We start from the raw sequence: 22606 nt of genomic DNA, 5'->3' as shown, positions 1-22606 counted from the left end.
ATTTTACAGATGAGGAAAGTGAGGCAGGCAGGGTCAAGTAACTTGGATAGGGTCACACTACTGATAGGTGTCTGGGATTTGAACTGAGGAAGAAGAATCTCCCTGACTGCAGTCCTGGTATCCACTGTACCACCTAAGGCAAGGAAATGAAGAAGATGCTAAGATCACCCACTGTACCCTTGGTCATCACCAGTTGATTTAACTTTTGTCCCATCACTGGACTTCAGTGACTCTGGAAGAGAGAATGAGGTTGCCAACTTTTTGCCACTCTGCCTCTCTTAAACCCAGTAGACGCCCACGATATTATGGGTCCTCTTTGAAAATGAAGGATGAACAGCAGTATTTTTGGAGGACGTCATTAGCATTCCAGTCTCTTGAGTTTTCAATCTTATCTTTGATATTTCATTCAACTGAAACTGCTTTCTTCAGAGTTACAGTGGTCTTTTAATTGCAAAATATGATGACACTTTCTTAGTGTTCATCATTTTTGACATCTTCGCCAAATATCATACCATTAACTACTCTTTTCTTCTGAATATTTTTCTCTTCAATCCGGTGTGCCACAAATGATGCAGATGTTTTGTATAGCAATCTCATTATCTACACACACACACACACACACACACACACACACACACACACACTGGAAATGCCCTGGAAGTATAGCCAACACAGAGGAGAAGAGATCCCTCTTCCCAGACAAAGTGCTATATCCTAGAAGAGACTTTTGAGTCTTCACAATGGAAGCACAAAAGATGGCACTAAAGTGGATGTTTGTATCAAATTATCTCACGGAATGGGTACAGATGTTTTCTTTACTTGAGAAAACGAATGACTCAAAGGAATGGAACTTTTTCCTACATGTTCTTAAAGTTGTTCACTTAGAGGTTGTAGGTTGTTTTGTCTGTGGGCTGCCTCTTGAGTTCTTCTGGTGAATCTTTCAATGTTGACTGAAAGTCACTGATCCATAACTTAGCCATATAAGTAAATGGGTAGATGAATAAAAAGTTATTTTCTATATTTTGAAATCAGGTCTCGTGAAAAACATGGAAAACAGACATAGGAAGTATTTTGGAAACTTCAGAAGAAGACTAAACAATCTAATGAGAAGTTTTCATTGGGGCAAGCGTTCATACCAGTCCAGAATCCACTCTTGACTCTCCAGACTTCTGCCATGCTGTAGCACTCTCTTCACCCTTGAACCTCTTTCTACCCCTACAGCCTCTTCACCCTGGAATTAGATGCCTCCTGCTGTGGTCCTTTCTTTGACTGCTCAGTTCTTAGAACTTCCATTTTAAGGAAAGTTCCTAGGTCAGCCATGTCTTCATTCTTCTCCTGGCTCCCTTCACTTACTACTTTCTAGACTTTTCCCACCATGCTCTGGGGCAGGTCCCTTCTCCCTTCATCCCTCCCCCCACAACATTTCAATTTCCTTTTATGTGTTCCCCAATAGAATGTAAACTCTCAGAGGCCAAGGACTGTCTTTCTGCTTGTATATATTCCCAGCACTTATCATAATGCCTGGCACAGAGTAGTAGGTATTTACCTAATGCTTATAGACTTGGCATGACTTGTCAGAAACCACCCCAATTCCTTACCCTTTGTGTTTTATCTAAGAATAAAATGTAATTAATGGATGATGGCACCTTGGTAAATGTCTTATATGTCATATTACAGTTTAAGCCCAGAATCCTTGAGTTGAACTGGAGTTATGGAAGCATGGGGAAGAGTAGAAAGGAACAATGCTTTTAAAAGATTGTCAGAATTCTCTGTGTGCCTAGCAGACCAGCAGGTGCATTTTAGTACCATAAAGAGGATGAAGGACTTTGTCAGCCCTAGTGAACATCCTCTGAAATCATCGAAAATTTTTGTGGACAAATTAGGGACAAATTAGAGCTTTTTTCTGATACAAGTGTTGCTTTACACTTAACACTCTCATACTACTAATAATAGTTCAGTTTCTCTAAATGTAGGATAGGTACAAAATCTGGACCTGTGATTTCACTGGCATAGAGAGCTCCTGGATTAAGAAACACCCGTACTAATGCAGATTGGCACCTGCTCTGCAGCTGGAACGTTCAAGAGTTGTCCAGGGAGCTGAGTGGTTCAATGACTTGCCCAGGGTCTCAGAGCCAGTATATGCTAGTGGTGAGATTTGAAGTCTGGCTCTTCTGGGTTCTGAGGTTAACTCTCTCCACAACTCCATTCTGTCTCCAAAAGCTGTAAGATAACGATCATCCATTGTTTGGAAAGTTCAATGAAGTCATGTGTTCCTCAGCAATGTTACCCAACTGAATGAGGACACCATCCTCCTCAGTCTTGCACCGTGTGACCTCTGCAGTTTAGTATTTTTCATTGTAAATAATGGTCAAAGAGAAATTAAATGAAGTGATAAAACTGCCTATAATAGTATCCCATGGGAGGATAAATCCATGTTTTGTATAAAGTTGGGAGACAGATTTGGGCTTTGTTTTTAGTGTCTCTGCTGAGACACTCAGAGTCTTGTCTGCACTAGAACTTTGGACTGTTGGATGGTTTCAGGAAAGAGGCAATTGCCCCTTCCCTTTCACCTCTTTCCTGGATTATGAGTGATGGCTCCAGATCCTTCATGTTAAAAGCAGAATCATTGGGATGAATTTTAGAGCCCTAAGAGAACTTAGAAATAACTTAGTTCAGCTTATTATTTTTCAGTTAAGCAAATTGAAACCTAGAGAAATTCTGACTTGAGCAAGTTCCCAGGACCAGTTAAAGCTAGGTCTAGTCCCAAAGTCTACTGACTTAATAACATATTAATTGTTAATTTTTCATATCCAGTATATCGACAGGCAGGGATTCCTATGCAGGCAGATTGGCCCCTTCTCTGCATCTTATGGTGTTAGAGAATCGTTAGTGACTTTGCCATCAGAGGACCAGGTTGTATCATAGACAGGATTTAACACTACATCCTCCTGACTCTGAGAGTGGCTCTTTTCACCCACATGCTTGGGGTAGACATCTCCCTAACTCACCAACAGGTTTGAGGTCTGTTGGCTACCCTCAACCTGAGTTAGCCCTTTTGTTGAGATGGTTTTACTAAGGTGTGGCCACATCACCTGCTACAGCTTCTTGAAGCTACAGGTAAGAGTTGGATGAGTGGTTGGACACTAAATCCAAATGAGCAATCCTGAGAAGGTGTCAGGAAGTCCTCACACCAGAGAGCTAGTCTTTCTGAACACCCCATACACCACAAGGTGATAGTCTCACTGTGGACAGCAATCTTGCTGTCCTGGCTCGACCATGTCTGGACAATTGTGCACAGCTCTTCGGGCTACACTTGAGGAAGGACATTGGTAAGCTGGAGAAAGTCTAAAAGAGGATTAGGGGACTAAAGACTATTATTTGAACTTCATTGGAAGGAAATGGAAACAGTTAACTTGGAAAAGAAAACATTTCAGGGTATGTAGGACCATAAACCTAAGATTGAAAGGAACCTTTGAGTACAACCACTTTACTTCACAGATGAGGAAACTGGGGACCAGACAGGTTAGAATGATAAAGGTCCACAGGTTCTCTGATGCCAAATCCAGCACTTCTGCCACTGAACCATGATCTTCAAGTTTGTGAGGGTCTGTCATATGGAAGAAGAGTTTGACTTAGCTCATTATCCCCAAGACGGCAGACTTAGGAATGAGAGACGAGAGGCAAGCTTCAAACTTTACAAAAAGAGAACATTTCTAAAAATTAGAGCTGTCTAAATGTGACATGGCCTGTCTTGGAACCTTGGGCTTTCCATCACTAGAGTTGTCCTAGTGGAGGCTCTTAGACAACCACTGGGTCTTCTATGTCATATGAGCTTGATTGATATTCATTGAATTCATGTTCCATTGGAGGAGATTCCTGCTTGGATAAGGATTGCACTAAAGGACATCTGTTCCAACTCTGAGATTCTGTCCTTTGGGGGTTGACTAACTTCTAGGCATAGCTGTTGTTGACTGACCAAAGTGAGAAGTTAAAGGATGGATTGCTGGGTAAGGCAGAGGGAGAGATATTTTCAGTTTAATTTGTCTGCCAGATCAGTGATCATTTGATATGTTTTATTCTTTCTTGTTACATTTGAATTGTTTTGCCTTATTTCTATTGTAGTCTTTTAATTTTTATATCACTTGTTTCTGAAAATATCTCTCCCTCTGTCTTTCCCAGAAATCCATCCTTCATAATGAAGATTTTTTTTGAAAAATAGGTAAAAGAAGCAGTTCAGCAAAATAATCAGTAAATGAACCATGTCCTATTACAGATGTCGTATTCTATACCCACAGCCCCCCATTTCTGCCATACAGGGAAAGAGACATGCTTTTCCATCTCTTCTCTAGGAACAAGTTTGACTACCATTCAAAATTATGTCAGTTCTCATCCAAATAATCAAAACACATTTAAAAAATATTCAATGAGAGTTCCTTTTATTTGTCAGTATACAGCATAGTGAATAAAAAGCTAATAAATGTCACACTTGACTAAATAGGCCTTTCATATACACATCCAGATGTTTTGTGTTTAATCATCCACATGCCAATGTTTCCTTTCTACACAGAAATCAGGAATACATCTGATAAACATTTATAATAAAAAGGGAAATGGATGAGATGGGACAAATCCAGAAGAAAAGCTGGATTTTGCCCTCTTCTCACAAAACCTGAGCTCCAGGTCTCTCTCTATATGTCCTTTACTTGGGTATTGTCATCTGCAGCTCCCCCAGCCACTTCCATATTATTTTAAAGATATGATTGCTGGCAACAGTGGTCTCCTCTGGAGGTATAAATACAGATACTTGTGCAATGTTGGACAATTTGGACTTAAGATTTGCTTTATCAACAGCCTGAATAGCAATGTAGATGTTGGTACCATTTACCAGATTGATACCTTCTGGTTGAAACACAAAGAATTCCTGAGTATTGGCCTCCTCAGGTATCAGGTCAGTAGTGTTCACTTGGAAAGCATCATCAAACTTATCCCGCAGATCAAGGATACTTTCACTGATTCGTATAATGTACTGTTGGGCTAAAAGGAGATAAAATGACTTATAATATTTGAATAGATTTAATAAAGTAGAAAAATAATAAAAATCACAGATCAGAATAATGTTTTTTCCCTAAGAGATCAAATGGCAACTTATAGTCCTATCTAGTATTCCATTTAAGGTCTTGTATGTCCACCCTTGACAGAGTGATAATTGCTAAACAGGTACATATGTAATAGATCTCCACAGGGACCATTCCTCCTGAGAGAGAGAAATGATATTTCTAGTTAACTTCTTTAGAGATTGATATTCTGGAGGGCAAAGGAGCTAGGATTACAACAAAGAATCATATACCCAGCAAACCTGAGTATACACCTTCAGGGTAAAAAAATGGACATGCAATGAGAAAGAGGACTTTCCAACATTGTTGATGAAAAGATCAGAGCTGCCTAGATAATTTGACTTTCAAGTACAAAACTGAAGAGAAACATAAAAAAGTAAACAGAAAAAGGAAATCATAAGGAACTTAAGTTTAAACTGTTTAAATTCTTACATGGGAAGATGATATTTGTAACTCATGAGACCTTTCTCATTTTTGGGGTACTTAGAAGGAGCATATGTAGACAGAGGGCACAGATATGAGTTGAATATGAAGGGGCGTGATCTAAAAAATAAATAAAGGAATGAGAGAGGAATGTACTAGGAGAAACAGAAAGGGAGAGGTAGAATGAGATAAATTATCTCATGTAAAGGAGACAAGAAAAAGCTTTTACAGTAGAAGGGAAGAAGGTGGAGGAAAGGAGGTGTAATCAAACCTTCCTCTCATCAGAATTGGCTCAAAGAGGGAATAATATACCCACTCAGTTGGGTATAGAAATCTCTCTTACCCTACAGGATAATAGGAGGGGGAGGGGATAAAAGAAGGTAGGGGAGTGATAGTAAGGATGACAGTTTGGGAGAAGGAGTAGTCAGAAGCAAAACATTTTGAGGATGAACAGGGCAAAAGAAGAGAGAGAATAAAGGGAGGGGAATAGGATGGAAGGAAATACAGTTAGCAGTGATAATTGAAAAAAATTGAAGCAAGTTTCTCTGATGATGGCCCCATTTCTTAAACATGTAGAGAACTTAGTCAAATTTATAAAAATAAGAGCCATTCTCCAATTGATAAATAATGAAAAGATATGATCAGTTTTCAGATAAAGTAATCAAAGCTATCTAATAACCATATAAAAAAAGCTCTAAATCACTACTTATTAGGAGAAATGCAAATTAAAACAACTCTAAAGTACTACCACATATCTATTAGATTGGCTAATAGGACAGAAAAGGTAAATGACAAATGTTGAAGAGAACATGGGGAAAATGAGACTTTAATGTACTGTTGGTGGAGTTGTGAATTGATTCAGCCATTCTGTATAGCAGTTTGGAACTATGCCCAAACAGCAATAAAACCATGCATACACTTTGACCTAGCAATACTACTACTAGTAGGTCTGTATCCCAAAAGAGATAAAAACCAAAAAGGCCAAGGACCTATATGTTCAGACATATTTATAGCACCTCTTGAATAGCTGAACAAGTTGTGTATATATGATTATGATGGAATACTATTATGGAATACAATTGTACCATAAAAATGATGTGCAGGATATTCTTGGAAAGACATGCATGAGCTGATGCAAAGTGAAGCATACTATCTATGTGCAGAGTAACAGCAATACTGTGAGATGATCAGCTGTGAATGACTTAGCTATTTTCAGCAGTATAATGATCCAAGACAACTCTGACGGACTCAGGATGAAAAATTCTATCCATGCCCAGAGAAAGAACTGTTGGTATCAGAAACATATTCAAGCATACTTTCAAATTTACTTTCCTTATTTTTCTTTAGTTTTTCCCCTTGTCCGTGTTTTCTTTATAACATGACTGTTATGAATCTATTTTGCATGACTATGCATATATAACCTTATATGGAATTGCTTGTCTCCTCAGTGGTGGGGGATGGTGGAGGGAGGAAGGGAGAGAATTTGGAACTCAAAGTTTAAAAACGAATGTGAAACATTGTTTTTACATGTTACTGTAGAAAAAATGCAATACTAAATAATAGTTAGGCAATTATCTCACAGTATAAAAGCATGGATTTCTGGGAATATGTTTTCTTTTTAAAACCACCTTTTTTAACTTCCCTCTCTTCAGCAGAGAGTGCTTGAGAATGGCAGGGTGGCTGCTTGTTGGGTGTGTTACAGAGATGTCTGTTTGGGTATGAGTTGGATTAGAGGGGCTCAGAGTTCCCTTCTAGCACTAATAATCCATGTTCCTTGTAAGTGTTCTCTCTCTCTTGAAATTCCTCTGAATTTTTTTGTATACTATTTACATTTACTTACCTGTGTTCACGTTATATCTCCCCATCAGAACAGAAGCTCCTTGAGGGCAAGGACTCGTTCTTTTTCCAGTGCCTACTACACTGCCTTACACAAAGAAGGTACTTTGGAAATACCTGCTGTTTTTTGTTTCAAATGATAACCAAACTTCAGACTTACCTTGTCCAGCATCATAGTCATCCCCAGGAGCTGTCCATGTCAGATTAATGCGATTTCCTCCTATCTGAGCCTTGAGGTCAGTGATTTGGCATGGTGGGAATACATCTTGAATGGAGCCACTTGGAATATTGCTTACTACAAATGAACCTCCTAAGGCTGTTCTGGTGAAATGCACTTGATTGCCTTGAAGGTCATTGACATCAAATTCTGCTCTTGGTGGGTTCATTTTTACTTCTCCTGCATGGAAGAAGTCATTCAGGTCTTTAGGCATAGTACCACATGCTTGCAGCACATTTTTATTATATATGATCTTAGTGCCCCAGTCCACCCTCCTCTTTCACTTTTTTCTTCTCATTAACACTGTCATCTCCTGTAAAATTTAGAGACCAAGCCATTTGTCAAGTTAGTAAGGAGGGAAAGGAAGAGAGGAAATATCTCGGCTGTCTTTCTGAAAAGAGAGGTTTGCCAGAAATCACTCATTTGGAAAATCTATGTAACCTCCTCTGCCTATCTAATTAATCTTCTACATCTTTCACATCCTATCTCATAGTCTGCCTCCTCCCAGTGGCCTTCCCTCACTGCGCCACCCTCAAGTGAGTAATTAGAGCTATTCTAATATAGAATAGATTTCTTCAATGGATTGCTCCATCAGTAGAGAGCTTCAAGCAGAGGTTGGAGACAGTATGTTGTAGAAGAACCTCTTGCTGCAGGAAGGGATTGGGTCCTTCTGGACTTTGGAGGACCTTTCTAGTTCTTAGATGCTATGATACTGAGCCCTAACTTTTCTACTAACCTTTCTAGACACAGAAATTCGTCTGTGAACAGTACTGGAATATTCAAGGCTTACAACCCTGATTCTCCTACCAGTTACAGATATGCTGGGGACTTCCTCCTTCAGTGATATTGGTCTGTTGAATTTTCTATCATAGAACAGACATACTGGACTTACAGTAAGGTTCACGTGGTAGGTAGTCACTCAATTGCAAAATTGAAGAACCTCAGAGTTGCAAGGCACCTAAATGGCCATCTAGTCACTCCACATTACATGAAAAGAGTCCCTCTCTACAGCAAACCTGAGAAGTCATCCAGACTGGACTTGAAGCCCATCAGTGATGGGGAGCTCATCTAAAGAGGGGAACCCTCCTTGCTGAGGCAGCTCATTTGACTATGGGAGAGCTCTAAGTGTTAGGAGGTTTTTTCTTCTGTGAAGTCTAAATCTTCCTCTTTGCAACTTATACCTACTCAGTTTGGCTCTTCCCTCTGGAGCCAAGCACAACAAACCTAATCTCTCTTGCATGGGAGAACCCTTCACCTACTTGATAGAGAAGTCTTTTGTTCTCTGGGCTAAACAGCCCCATTGCCTTTAACAGGTTCCATGAGGTATGAATAATCTTTAGTTTGAGATCTAGGATGTGTCAAAGTTCAATTAGTTCCCCTCTTGCCATTGACTCAAGACAGAACCATATTTTTGTTGTGGGAAGTTTCCAAGAAAATCATGAAAAGAAAGTCAACAAATTGGAAAAAGAGTTCTAAAATGTTAAATAGCAATATAATTCCTTGGAAGAAGAACTGGGCAAAGGAAGGGAATGATGTTATAAGACACAGGAAATAATAAAACAAATAATGAAGCAAAATGAAAAGAATGAAAAAATAGAAGAGAATATGAGACATCTGATGAAAAACAACTTATCTTGAGAGTAGTTCAAGGAGAAACAACATAAGAATTACTGGACTACATGAAAGTTAAATAAAAAAAGAATTTTGATGCAATATTACAAGAAATTATTAGGGAAAATTGCCCTGAAGTTCCAGAAAAAGAGGGTAAAGTAATAATTTTAAAAATTCATCAATCACCACCTGAAAGAGATATCAGATTTCTTACCATTCTCTACCCAGCCTGGTATGTATAAGGCTCTATTCCCTTGGGGTCTTGACCTTTGTGTGTTTGTTCCTCCTAGGGCTCTCACTTTTAAGCTGTATCTACCATTTTTTTTGTAGGATGTGAAATATCTTGAGTAGACTCCATCGTTCTTGAAAGCATCAGCACCTTTATGTCAAAATAAAGGAGTTAATAAGCATTGCATGACAAGTTAATATGTAAATCCTCAAAAATAGACTGTAACACTGAAAAATAATACTAGACTCAAACTTACATGCCACTTCTACACACAAACATACATACTTATAAAATACTTGAGTGTTGTCAAAGCTTATCACAAACATGATCTTAGTGGAATCTCCCAAGAACTCTGCAAGGTAAGCACTGTGTCTGTTAGCTTGTACTAGAGATAGCTGATTGGTCAATTTTCAATGTGAGCATTTATACCTTGGAAGTACCTACAAATTGAGGCTCGGTGTATTTTTTTGGTTGAATGTTTAGATTTAAGAAAGTGATGGAGACTAAACTTAGAAGTGTGTTGTGTGTATTTTCCCCTCCAAGATATGCTGTTCATAAACATTTACCAGCACATGCTAGATAAAAGATATTCTTATACCCATTATACAAATAAGGATATTGAAACAGATCAGTAAAGTGACATGTCCATAGTCAAAGAACTAGTAAGTGCAAGAGGCAGGATTTGAACCCACATTTCGTCCTTTTCTCTCAATCTCCATATCCAACCATTTGCCAAATATTGTCAATTTTACCTCTATATCATCTCTTGCATCTATCTCTTTCTCCACTCACACAGCTTCTACCCTGATTCAGGTATCTGGATGATTATAACAGTCTCCTAATTGGTCTTCCTGCCTCTAGTCTCATCCCTCTGCAATATCCCTGAAACACAGGGATCTGAACACGTGATCTTACTATGCAAAAATCTTCAACTGCCCTCATTACCTCTATAGAAATCTTCTCAGTCTTTTAAATATCTCCATAATTTATCTCCTACTTCTCTGTGTAGTATTATTTTATGTTACTTCCTTTCATATGATCTCTATTTGTAATGGCAAGTAAAGTAGGATCATTTGTTATTTTTGTTTTAGTATAATCAAGAAGTATAACGCCTTTTTTTGAATAATGTGATTAAAAATCTTTCCCACCCATTGATGGACCTGCCCATTGTAGGAAGCTTGATTAAGGGAGTTGCTTTGTAGGAGGGTTCCAAGTACCTTTTAATTTTTCTATTGAGACACTGGGTCAAAGGGTTGTGATGCCCCCTGGCTCTAAAAAATGTATAAAGACTTTGAGGTGAGGTTTTACTTGGGGGTTTAGTTTTTGTAATAAGGTTTGAGTGCTAGATGACGGCTCTGGGAAGCCACTAAGGAGCTTTCTGGCTTTGAGAACCCAGATATTGTGCTTCCTTCTCTGGTAACTATGGTCAGACTGCTGTACCTGTCTGTTGAATTATGGTCAGGCAGAGGAAGTCATGTCTGTTGATTACTTTGGGGCTTACTGACTGAAAGTATTTGTTTGGCTAGATGAGAACTCTGGTCAGCTGCTAAAGAGCCCCTTCCTCCCCTCCCCCACTTTGAGAACCCTGATGTCGTGCTTCGCTCTCTGGTTACAGTGGTCAGGCAGTTGGGGTCCAATTGTCTGTTGAATTGAGGCAGAGGAATCCATGTCTGTTGACTTTTTGATTTCTCTGTATTTTCTTTGAAGTTCAGGTTACTGACTCTCCTGAATTAGGTGAATGATATATATGCTTGGTTAAAGGAATTATACATGTGCTCGATTAAAGTGATTGCTAACCCTTCCAAAGTTGTCATTCCTTTTATGAATGCATATCTAAGAACCTGTGATAGCAGGCCCCCCTGTGTATGTTGGAGTGCTTACTGATACACCATTCCAGTGAAACAGGCAGACTAATGTGTCCTGTACATATCCTTCAATCACTCACTTCTCTGCCTTTGCTTAAGTGACTCAGTGGTCACCCATTTTTGGAATGTGCTCCATCCTTACCTCTGATTTTTGGAATCTATAGTTTACTTCAAAGAATAATTCAGTTACCATCTCCTATACAAGGGATTTCCAGATTCCCCCTATTTGTTAGTTCCTTCCCTATCCTCTTCCACACCCAAAGTACTTTAAATTTATCTTGTGTGTACTTTGCATTTACCTCTCTGTGCACATGTTGTATTCAGCCAGTTTGAGTGTAAGTGCTTTCAGGGCAGAGATTGATTACTGTTTGTTAATGTATCCCTAGCTCCTATCATTGGGCTTTCATTAGTAACAATTTAATAAGTACCTCTCAAATCCACACATTTTTATTAAATGGACATCACAAACAGTGCCAAGAGGGTCTCTTCCCCATGATGCACAGACATTTCAAGGAATAAAGGAGAAATCATTGTTGAAGGCTCTCTACATAGCCCATTCCCTGGTGGGAATGAATTGGGGACAGAGGCAGAGTGGTGCTGGTGTTTCGTCAGTGTGAGGTTGTCTTTCCTCCCAGAGATCATGGAAAAATTTGGGAGTTACTACTCTAAAGTATTTCCCTATAGTCTAATGACTTTGAATTGGGCTTTTACCAAGTACCTTTCAAATTTGTTTGATACTTGATTATGATCTTCTGTGGGTCTCTCTCTGCTATGCTGTAGGGGTTCACCTAACTCAAGTTACTGCATTCTCTTGTTATCTAAGGGAGAGTCTTTATTGCTTATCTGTTCATAGGTTTTACACTTTCCCTAAAACTAAAAGGTTTTTAACTGTCTTTGTTCAGTAACTAGAGGGCCACTTATATGTTTCCAAGTGAAAAATCTTCCTGGCCCTCAGGCTTGATGCTGACATACATTCCATTTGATTCAATAAGCTACAGACACATTAACAAGAAGGAAATTATGTCTAGTCTGGCAGATACAACTTAAAGAAAGATAAGTAGTGGAAAAGGTCAATACAAAGTGTGTACAAGTTAAATACTAAACACTTTGCAGGGAGAATAGAGAGGGAAATCAGGAGAAATCTTGTGTAGAACATGGGACCTGATTTGTGTTGTACAGGAAGCTAGCAATTCAAAGAGTCAGATGTGAGGAAGGAAGAGATTCTTTATTTATAGAAGAAAGTAGGGAAAGAAAATTTTGCACAGGTCTAGAATTCCTTTAAAGGGGAATAAAACATGTTTTTCATGGATTATGACTTGGAGGGGATCTTTGATGTTATTGATTCCAGCCTCTCACATTACAGTTGTAGAAAATGAGACCCAGTGAAACTGTGATTGATCTGAGATTAAACAGCTTATACATTTCAAAAGTGAGTGACCAGTACTCCACTTTAGCATATAGTTAAAAGTCATGAAATCGGCTGGAAAATGAACAAAGAACAGAAAAAATCCTGGCCGTATAAAGTTACTACCATGAGAAGGAAGATAAGACACACTCAGAAGAAGACCACACAGTCAGAATTCCTGCATCCAAAGCCTCAAAGAAAGATATGAATTGGTCTCAGGCCATGGAGAAGATGAAGAAGGATTTTAATAATCATGTAAGAGAGGTAGAAGAAAAATTGGGAAGAGAAATGAGAGTGATACAAGAAAATCATGAAAAAAGAGTCAACAGTTTGGTAAGTGAGCCACAAAAAATACTGAAGAAAATAACACCTTAAAAAACAGAGTAGACCAAATGGTAAAAGAGTCACAAAAATCTAATGGAGAGAAGTATCCTTGAAAAGCAAAATTGTTCAAACAGAAAAAGATACATAAAAACTAATAGAAGAGAAATCCTTAAAAAGTAGGATTGGCCAAATGGAAAATGAGATACAAAGAGGCTCACTGAAGAAAATAATTCCTTAAAAGTTAGAAACGGAAAAGTGGAAGCTAAAGACTTTTTGATACATCAAGAAACAACCAACCAAAATCAAAAGAATGAAAAAAAGCAGAAGATAATGCAAAATCTCCTTGGAAATACAATTGACCTGGAAAATAGATCCAGGAGAGATAATTAAGAATTACCGGACTACTTAAGATCAAAAAAACTTAGATATTTTCTTCCATGAAATTATCAAGAAATACTACCCTGATATTCTAGAAGTAGAGGGTAAAATAGAAATGGAAAAACTCCATCAAACACCTCCTAAAAGAGATGCCAAAATGAAGACCCAGGAACACTATAGCTAAATTCCATACCTCCCAGATCAAGGAGAAAATACTGCAAATAACTAAAAATAAACAATTCAAATATTATAGAGTCACAGTCAGGATAACATAAGATTTAGAGTTTTCTACACTGGAATATGATATTCTGGAGCACAAAGGAACTAGGATTATAACCAAGAATCACCTAACCAGCAAAATTTAAATAACTCCTATAGGGGCAAAAATGGATATTCAATGAAATAAAATATTTTCAGGTATTCTTGTTGAAAAGATTAGAGCTGAAGAGAAAGTTTGATTTTCAAATGCAAGATACAAAAGAAGCATAAAAAGAAAGAATGATCAGACCATTTTCAGAAAAAACCTAGAAAGACTTACATGAATTGATGAAGTGATCAGAACCAGGAGAACACTGCAGACAGTAACAGCAACACTGTGTGATGATCACCTATGATAGACTTATCTCTTCTCAGTAATACAATGATCTAAGACAATTTCAAAAGACTCATGATGGGAAAGTCTATCCCCATCCAGAGAAAGAACTATGGAGTCTGAATGTAGCATACAATTTTCACCTTTTTTTGTTTTTTTTCTTTATTTTGGTTTTCCCCTTTTATTCTGATTCTTCTTTCACAACATGACTAATGTGGAAATAGGATTAATATGACATATATGTACAGGTTACACATATGTAACCTGTGTTGGATTATTTGCTGTCTTGGGGGAAGACTGATGGAGAAAAATTTGTAATTCAAAATCTTATTAAAGCAATGTTGAAAACTGTCTTTACAAGTAATTGGAAAAAAAATAAAATACAATTAAGTTGGGGGAAAGTGATGCACAGGATGCTCTTAGAAAAAACATGGAAAAACTTACATGAACTGAAGCAAAATGAAATGAGCAGAACCAGGAGAACATTGTATACAGTAACAACAATATTGTATGATGATCTACGATGAATAACTTAGCTACTCTCAGCAACATAATGATCCAAGACAATTCTGTAGGACTTAATGATGAAAGGTGCTGTCCATCTCCAGAGAAAGAACTGGTAGAGCCTGAATGCAGATTAGATACTTTTTCTTTACTTTCTTTATTTTTCTTGGTTTTTGTTTTTTGATCTGTGATTTCTTTCACAGAATGACTTACATGAAAATGTGTTTTGCCTGACTACACATATATAACGTATGTGAAATTCCTTGCTTTCTCAATGGGGGAAGGAGGAGGGAGGGAAAGGGAAGAAGAAAGAATATGGAAGTCAAAGTTTAAAAAAAAGAACTTTATATTTGTTTTTATATTGGAAAAAAATAATATATTGAACAAGAAAAAACAGTAAATGTCCAGTGCTCTTTTCATTGCATCATGCTATTTTTCAATGTGTTTTGTTAAGGTTTCCAAATATAGAAGTTATGAGCCTGAATCTTTCCTTTTACCAAAAAAAGGTATTAAAGATTTCCTGCCAAGAATGCTAATGTACATTAATGCAAATATTTAAAGTAAAATACTAACAATAAAATTCCAGCAATATATGCTAAAGATCATATACTATGACTAGATGGAATTCATACCAGGAATGCAGGACTGGTTCAATATTAAGAAAACCATCAGTATAACTGACCATATCAATAAGGAAAACAGCAAAAATTGCATGATTATCTTCATAGATGCAGAAAAAAACTTTTGACAAAATATAATACTCATTCCTATTAAAAACACAGGAAAATATAGGAATAAATGGAGCTTTTCATAAAATGATAAGTAGTATTTATTTAAAACCATCAGTAAGTATCTGTAATTGGGATAAACTAGTAAGATAAGAGGAGAAGCAAGAATACTTATTATCAATATCGATCTAGAAATGCTAGCTATAGCAATAAGAGAAGAAAAGGAAATTAGAATAGTAAGTGAGGAAAAAACAATCACTCTTTGGAAGTGACATGATAGTATACTTAGAGAATCCTACAGAATCAACAAAAATATTGTTGAAATGATTAACAACTTTAGTAGCATTGAGGGATATTAAATAAACCTGCATAAGTCATCAGCATTTCTATATATTACCAAACAAAGTCCAGCAGCAAGAGATAGAGAAATTCCATTTAACATAACTGTAAATAATATAAAATGCTTGGAGGTCTACCTGCTAAGACAAACTCAAGAATTGTATGAACACAATTACAAAACACTTCATAAAAATAAAATCATATCTAAACAATTAGAGAAATATTAATTGCTCATGGGTAGGATGAGCCAGTGTAATAAAAATGAAAATTCTATCTAAATTAATTTACTTACTCAGTACCATTCCAATCAAACAAACAGCCAAAAATTATTTCATAGAATTAGAAAAAATAATAAAACTTATCTAAAAGAAGAAAAGGCCAATAATATGAAGGAATTCAATGAAAAAAAATGTGAACCAAGGTGACCTTACTGCAACTGATCTCAAACCAGATTACAAAGTGGTAATCATCAAAAGAATCCGGTACCAGTTAAAAAATAGAGTACTGGACCAGTAGAATGGATTAGGTACACACGGACACAGTGGTAAGTGACCATAGTAATCTAGTGTTTAATTAAGCCAAAGATCCTAGTTTCTAGGATAAGTACTCAATATTTGACAAAAATTTCTAGGAAAGCTGGAAAACGATTTGGCAGAAATAATGTACAGGACAACATCTTAAACCTTGTACCAAGAGAAGGTCAATATCATGAGTAGATTAGGGGACCACGGAATTTTTACCTGTTAGATTTGTGGGTTAAGGAAGAGTTTATAACTTAATGCAATAGAAAAGATCAAGAGAATTACAAAATATTATTTTGATTAAATAAAATATTGATCCAACCCAATCTGGAGAGCAATGTGGAACTATGCCCAAAGGGCAATCAAACTGCATACCCTTTGATCTAGCAAATGCCGCTAGTAGGTCTGTATTCCAAAGAGATCATAAAAAGTGAAAAGAACTTACATGTATAAAAATATTTGTAGCAGATGTTTGTGTGGTGGCAAAGAATTGGAAATTGAGAGGATGTCCATCAATTGAGGAATGGTTCAGCCAGTTCTGATATATAAATGTACTAAGATACTATTGTGCTATTAAAAATGATGAGATGGGGGCGGAGCCAAGATGGCGAAGTAGAAAGACGCACATACACATAGCTCCGAACCCACAAACTACAGAACGGCAGAGGGGACTAACCCAGGGCGAATTCTGCACCCAGAGACCACGGAATATTGGAGCGAGGGAGATTTCTGTTCCAGAGAGACCTGCAAACCTCTCGTGGGGGGTCCTTCACACCGTGAACTGGGCGCCGGGGGGGGGGGGGGGGGGGGGGGGAGGGGGGGGGTAGCAGAGAGCAACCATACCGGGGCAGCGACACCATGAGAAAAAGATCTGAGAGGGCTACGGGACGGGATCTCCAGCCGCCAGCGGGTCCCCCCACCCACAGAGGGACCAGCAAACCTCTTGCAAAAGGTCCATCGCGCTGCAGACGCGGTGCCCAGCCTGGACCTGCGGCGGCAGCGGCGGCCACGGCTCCGAGAGGCACAGATCTGAAAGGGCTCCGGAGGCGGGATCTTCAGCGGCAGCACGGGCCTCCCACCAACAGGTGACTGACGGGGGTGGGTGAGAGAGTCTCTTTGGTGGGTTGAGAGGGGAGTGAGGTGCCCCCAAGGCTCGGGCCCCCCCGGGAGGTGGGGGCTGAGAGGCGGCTGCGGACGGGGGCTCCCAAAGCGAGCGGGAGCCTGGATCCATTGTGGAAGGTCTGTGCATAAACCCCCTGAGGGAATTGAGCCAGAGAGGCGGCCCTGACCCTGACCTCAGCACCTGAGCCTAATTTAACACTGAATAACAGCCCTGCCCCCACCAAAAATCCTAAGGCGGGAAGCAGCATTTGAATCTCAGTGCCCAAACGCTGGCTGGGAGGACCAGGAGGCGAGGTGGGTGTAAGGAGAACATTCAGAGGTCAGGCCACTAGGTGGAGAAAATGCCAAGAAAAGAGAAAAGAAATAAAACTATTGAAGGGTACTTTATTGGAGAAAAAACACTTCCTCCCTTCCTTTCTGATGGGGAGGAACAAGGCTTGCCATCAGGCAAAGACACAGAAATCGAGGACTCTGTGTCCCAGCCCACCCAATGGGCTCGGGCCATGGAAGAGCTCAAGAGGAATTTTGAAAATCAAGTTAGAGAGGTGGAGGAAAGACTGGGAAGGGAAATGAGAGGGATAAGGGAGAAGCATGAAAAACAGATCAGCTCCCTGCTAAAGGAGAACCAAAAAAATCTTGAAGAAATTGGCACCTTGAGAACTAGCCTAACTCAGCTTGCAAGGGAGGTGCAAGGGGCCAATGAGGAGAAGAATGCTTTCAAAAGCAGAATTAACCAAATGGAAAAGGAGATTCAAAAGCTCACTGAAGAAAATAGATCTTTCAAATCTGGAATGGTACAGATGGAAGCTTTGGACTTTTAGAGAAAGACAGATATCTCAGAACATACCGCGCAGATTCGAAAAATGGAAGATAATGTGAAATATCTTATTGGAAAAACAACTGACCTGGAAAATAGAATCAGGAGAGACAATGTAAAAATTCTGGGACTACCTGAAAACCATGATCAAAAGAAGAGCCTAGACATCATCTTCCATGAAATTATCAAGGAAAACTGCCCTGAGATTCTAGAACCAGAAGGCAAAATAAATATTCAAGGAATCCGCAGAATACCGCATGAAAGAGATCCAAAAAGAGAAACTCCTAGGAGCATTGTGGCCAAATTCCAAAATTCCCAGGTGAAAGAGAAAATATTGCAAGCAGCTAGAAAGAAACAATTCAAGTATTGTGGAAATACAATCAGGATAGTACAAGACCTGGCACCTTCTACATTGAGGGATAGAAGGGAATGGAATAGGATATTCTAGAAGTCAAAGGAACTAGGACTGAAGCCAAGAATCACCTACCCAGCAAAACTGAGTATAATACTTCAGGAGAAAAAATGGTCTTTCAATGAAATAGAAGACTTTCAAATTTTCCTGATGAAAAGACCAGAGCTAGAAAGAAAATTTGACTTTCTAACACAAGAATGAAGAGAACCATGAAAAGGCGAACGGCAAAGAGAAATCATAAGGGACTTACTAAAGTTGAACTGTTTACATTCCTACATGGAAAGACAATATTTATAACTCTTGAAACATTTCAGTATCTGGGCACTGGGTGGGAGTACACACACACACACACACATGCACACACGTACACATACATAGAGACAGAGTGCACAGAGTGAATTGAAGAGGATGGGATCATATACTAAAAAAAAAAAAACAAAACGAAATCAAGCAGTGAGAGAGAAATATTGGGAGGAGAAAGGGAGAAGTTATATGGGGCAAATTATCTCTCATAAAAGAGGCAAGCAAAAGACTTATTAGTGGTGGGATAAAGAGGGGAAGCAAGAGAAAAATACGAGGTCTACTCTCATCACATTCCAGTAAAGGAAAGAATATAATGCACACTCATTTTGATAGGAAAACCTATCTCACAATACAGGAGAGGGGGGAACAGGGGCACAAGCAGGATGGGGGGGAGGATAGAGGGGAGGGCATGGGGAGGAGAATGCAATACGAGGTCGACATTCATGGGGAGGGAAAGGACCATAAGAAAATAGAAGTAATGGGGGACAGGACAGGATGGAGGGAAATATAGTTAGGCCTATACAACACAACTAGTATGGAAATCATTTGCAAAACTAAACAGATATGGCCTATATTGAACTGCCTGTCTTCCAAGGGGAAGGGGTGGAGAGGGAGGGAACTAAAGAAGTTGGAACTCAAAGTGTTAGGACCAAATGTAATGTTCTTACCACTGGGTAACAAGAAATACAGGTTAAGGGGTCAAGAAAGCTATCTGACCCTACAGGACAAAAGAGAAGACGGAGACAAGGGCAGGGAGGGAGGATAGAGGAGAGAGCAGATAGGTCACAGGGGCAATTAGAAAGCTTGGGTCTGGGGGGGGAGGGGATAAAAGGGGAGAAAATTTGTAACCCAAAATTGTGTGAAAATAAATGTTAAAAGTTTAATAAAAAAAAATGATGAGAAGGCAGATTTCAGAAAAACCTGAGAAGAATTGTATGAACTGATGCAAGGTGAAGTGAGCAGAAACAGAACATTGTACACATTAACAGAAACAATGGGTGATGGTAACTATGATTGATTTAGCTTCTCCCAGCAATACATGATTCAAGAAAATTCCAAAGATTCATGATGTCAAATGCTGTCCATATCCATACAAGGAACTGATGGAGTCTGAGTGCAGATCAAACATACTATTGTTTTTGTTGCTTTTTTCCTTATGCAAATTATAATTTTTTGCAAGCGCTTTCTTCTTTTACAATATGACTAATATGGAAATTGATTTTACAGGATTTTATATATCTATATCTATATCAAATAACTTGCCTTCTTGAAAAGGTTTTAGGGTAGGTAGGCAGAGAGGGAGAAAATTTGAAACTCAAATTTTTATAAAAAGTAAATGTTAAAAGTTGTCTTTACATGTAACTGGAAAAAATAAAACACTATTAAAAAAGGAAGAGAACCTTGTGCTTATTTTGGGAGATAATTTACCTGCACCATTATCCAGAAGTTCCAGAGTCTGTGTTGTCCCATCAGCTGATTCAATGAGGGCTGTTACAGTGGCTCCTTTAATAGGCAGAGATCCTTGGTGAACTCGTGCATAAACAACCATTGGATTAGGGAAGGTGTTGGTGTCTCCATTCATTTTAGAATCCACTGTAATGGGGGTTATATTAGAATTTGCAGCACGAGATGTTACGGTGAGAGTCAAAGTTTGTGCACTTGACTTAAGGCTGTAAGTCCAAGTTCCAACCTGAAAAATCCAATAGAAATTCATTAAAGCAAAACAGTTTTAAGATCTGCCCTACCTGCCTTCTCTGTTATCCATTATCTATCTTGACCTCTTATTTGACTTCTGCAAGTGAAGTTCAAGAAAACTGTCTGCTAGAGAGTTTGTATGACTTTGCTTCTCAGTCATATGTGAGTCATTTCAAACCATTTTTCCTGTGAGTGCACCTAGAATACATAATACTGATTACTATTGAAACCTTTGCTTCTGAAAAATGTGATCTGAAAGGTATACCCCTGCCATAGTCCTTTCTTCTCAGAAGCAAAGCAAAGATGTTGGCTGTTAGAACACATGGGTTCTAAAATTCGGGGTGGGAAAGTAGGGTGTCATAAGTATATTTGCACCACTCAGAAAAGGTTCTATAACTTCTTGTTATAGATTGCCCTCCTAACCTTTCTTGTGTTCTAGCCCAGTGTCTGTCCTTCTGATATCGCTTATAAGAGTTTTTTTGTTGACACAGTATAATTTTTTTAAGCCTTGGCTTTTTGTGGTCAATTCATCACATTTTAAAGAGTGGAAAAAGTGGAAAAAGAATGTATTTTTTTAATTAAAAAAAAAACCTATTGTCAGTCAAGAATAGTTAATAAGTTGTAATACTGAAGTTAAAGTCTTGGCTCTATTTTCTGAAAATCTCAAGAAAAAACGAGAAAAAACTCACCTTGGCAGTGTTTGGTATTTGGAGGTATGCCATTTTGGAGTTTGCATCCACTAAAAAAGTATTATACACTTTACCACTGGGATCTGAGACAGACATTTGGGGTTGTTGTGCTGTCCATGTGACAAGAAATTGAGTGTCACTGCCTACTGTGCTGTCAACAATAACTGTGCCATTCATCCATTCCCCATTCTTCAGAGTAGCTCCCTTACTTTCAAGCTGTTAAGAAAACATAACAAAACATGTAGTGATTGGGCAAAGGAATAAGTGGTCAACAAGTCATATCACAGTTAATCTGAAGGTCATGCCAGGGGAAAAGATTATAAATCGCACAAAAGGAACCAGCATGAATTGATAGAGAGAGTTTCTTTACCTGGAAGTTCCCTATAACAATTTGATTAGAGGCACCCTCCCTATCTCTCTGGTTAGTATCCATTAGGAGATAGGATGGTCAAGAGAGGAGACAGATGTTCTGGTTATACAAATTGCATGAACAATACTTCTCGCACAAAGGATATGAAAGTCAGGGCTAGAAAGAGATCCCTTGTTTTTATTCTAAGGTAATGTTCAAATTTCTCTCATTCACTCTCTTCCCCTCACTTCTCTTTCCTACTCAACTTCTCTTCTAAATCAAATTCCCTCTATTGTGAGTGCAGCTGTCCTGTAAGCCAGGTTCTCAAGTTCAATTCTTTGATTTTGAGTCAGCTTCTCAACAGTGAGGACAGGTAATACTTTTGGTGGGTAAATAGAATATCTCCAGCAAAATCACAAAAATTTAGAGCAGTCTCTGCACACAAGAAGCTCACATTCTGATTAGGGGGTAGAAACAACATTCCAAAAGGAAAACAAAACTTCATACAAGATATATTACAAATGGGAGATAGTCTCGAGAGAAGGCCTCAGAAAATTCCAAATCAAGATTTCTTTCCATTGAACCACCCTGCCCCTTTGGTCTGTCCTGTCCTGACCCTATCATCCTTTTATTCATCCCAACTAACTCACTATTGCACCTACAACAAAGGCTCCTCCAAATCTTTTCATCTCTCATTAAAGCTCCCATGGCTCCTTCTGAAACTCTTGCCTCATATTTCACTGAAAAAAATTGAGATCATTCTCTGGGAGTTCCCTTTTTCCCCTCCTCCTTTCCATTTCATATCTCCTGTATGCTTTCTAGCACTGTCTCTTTTACATCTAAATCTGACTTGCCCTAGATAAATTAAGCTGCTCCATTTTGGAGCTCCCACCAAGAGGCTGGGCTGTCCTGAGTGGTAGAAAGTGCTACACGTAGCCAGCCCCAGACATGATGATGCTTCACTCTGGCCTTTATTTTTCTTCCATGCTGCCCACTGTTGAGCACCATTGTTGCTTCCCTTCCTTCCCACCATATAGCGCCTCCCAGTCCAATTCCATTTTGTGTTTTCTGTCATTGTTTTACATTTTAGTATGTCTGATCATATTGTTTCCCCTAAGGAAAATGTAAGCTCA

The 22606-nt window shown here is 38.6% G+C and overlaps 1 protein-coding gene across 1 annotated transcript in view; it reads right to left on the bottom strand.

Moving 5' to 3' along the window:
- Positions 1 to 4419: 4419 nt before the first annotated feature.
- Positions 4420 to 22606, bottom strand: part of CLCA1 (chloride channel accessory 1) — a 44162-nt gene continuing 25975 nt past the window's right edge. The window contains exons 10-14 of the mRNA XM_072648956.1: positions 21125 to 21340; positions 20169 to 20430; positions 9416 to 9580; positions 7534 to 7770; positions 4420 to 5034 (exon numbers count right to left, since the gene is read on the bottom strand). Of these exons, the coding sequence (XP_072505057.1) occupies positions 4700 to 5034; positions 7534 to 7770; positions 9416 to 9580; positions 20169 to 20430; positions 21125 to 21340 (1215 nt within the window). The 3' untranslated portion in view covers positions 4420 to 4699. The remainder of the gene's footprint in view (positions 5035 to 7533; positions 7771 to 9415; positions 9581 to 20168; positions 20431 to 21124; positions 21341 to 22606) is intronic.

The sequence above is a fragment of the Notamacropus eugenii genome, chromosome 2 (genome assembly GCF_028372415.1).
Source record: "Notamacropus eugenii isolate mMacEug1 chromosome 2, mMacEug1.pri_v2, whole genome shotgun sequence".
Taxonomy (NCBI): Eukaryota; Metazoa; Chordata; class Mammalia; order Diprotodontia; family Macropodidae; genus Notamacropus; species Notamacropus eugenii.
The sequence above is the reverse complement of the archived record's forward strand: the minus strand, read 5'-3'. Positions and strand labels throughout refer to the sequence as shown.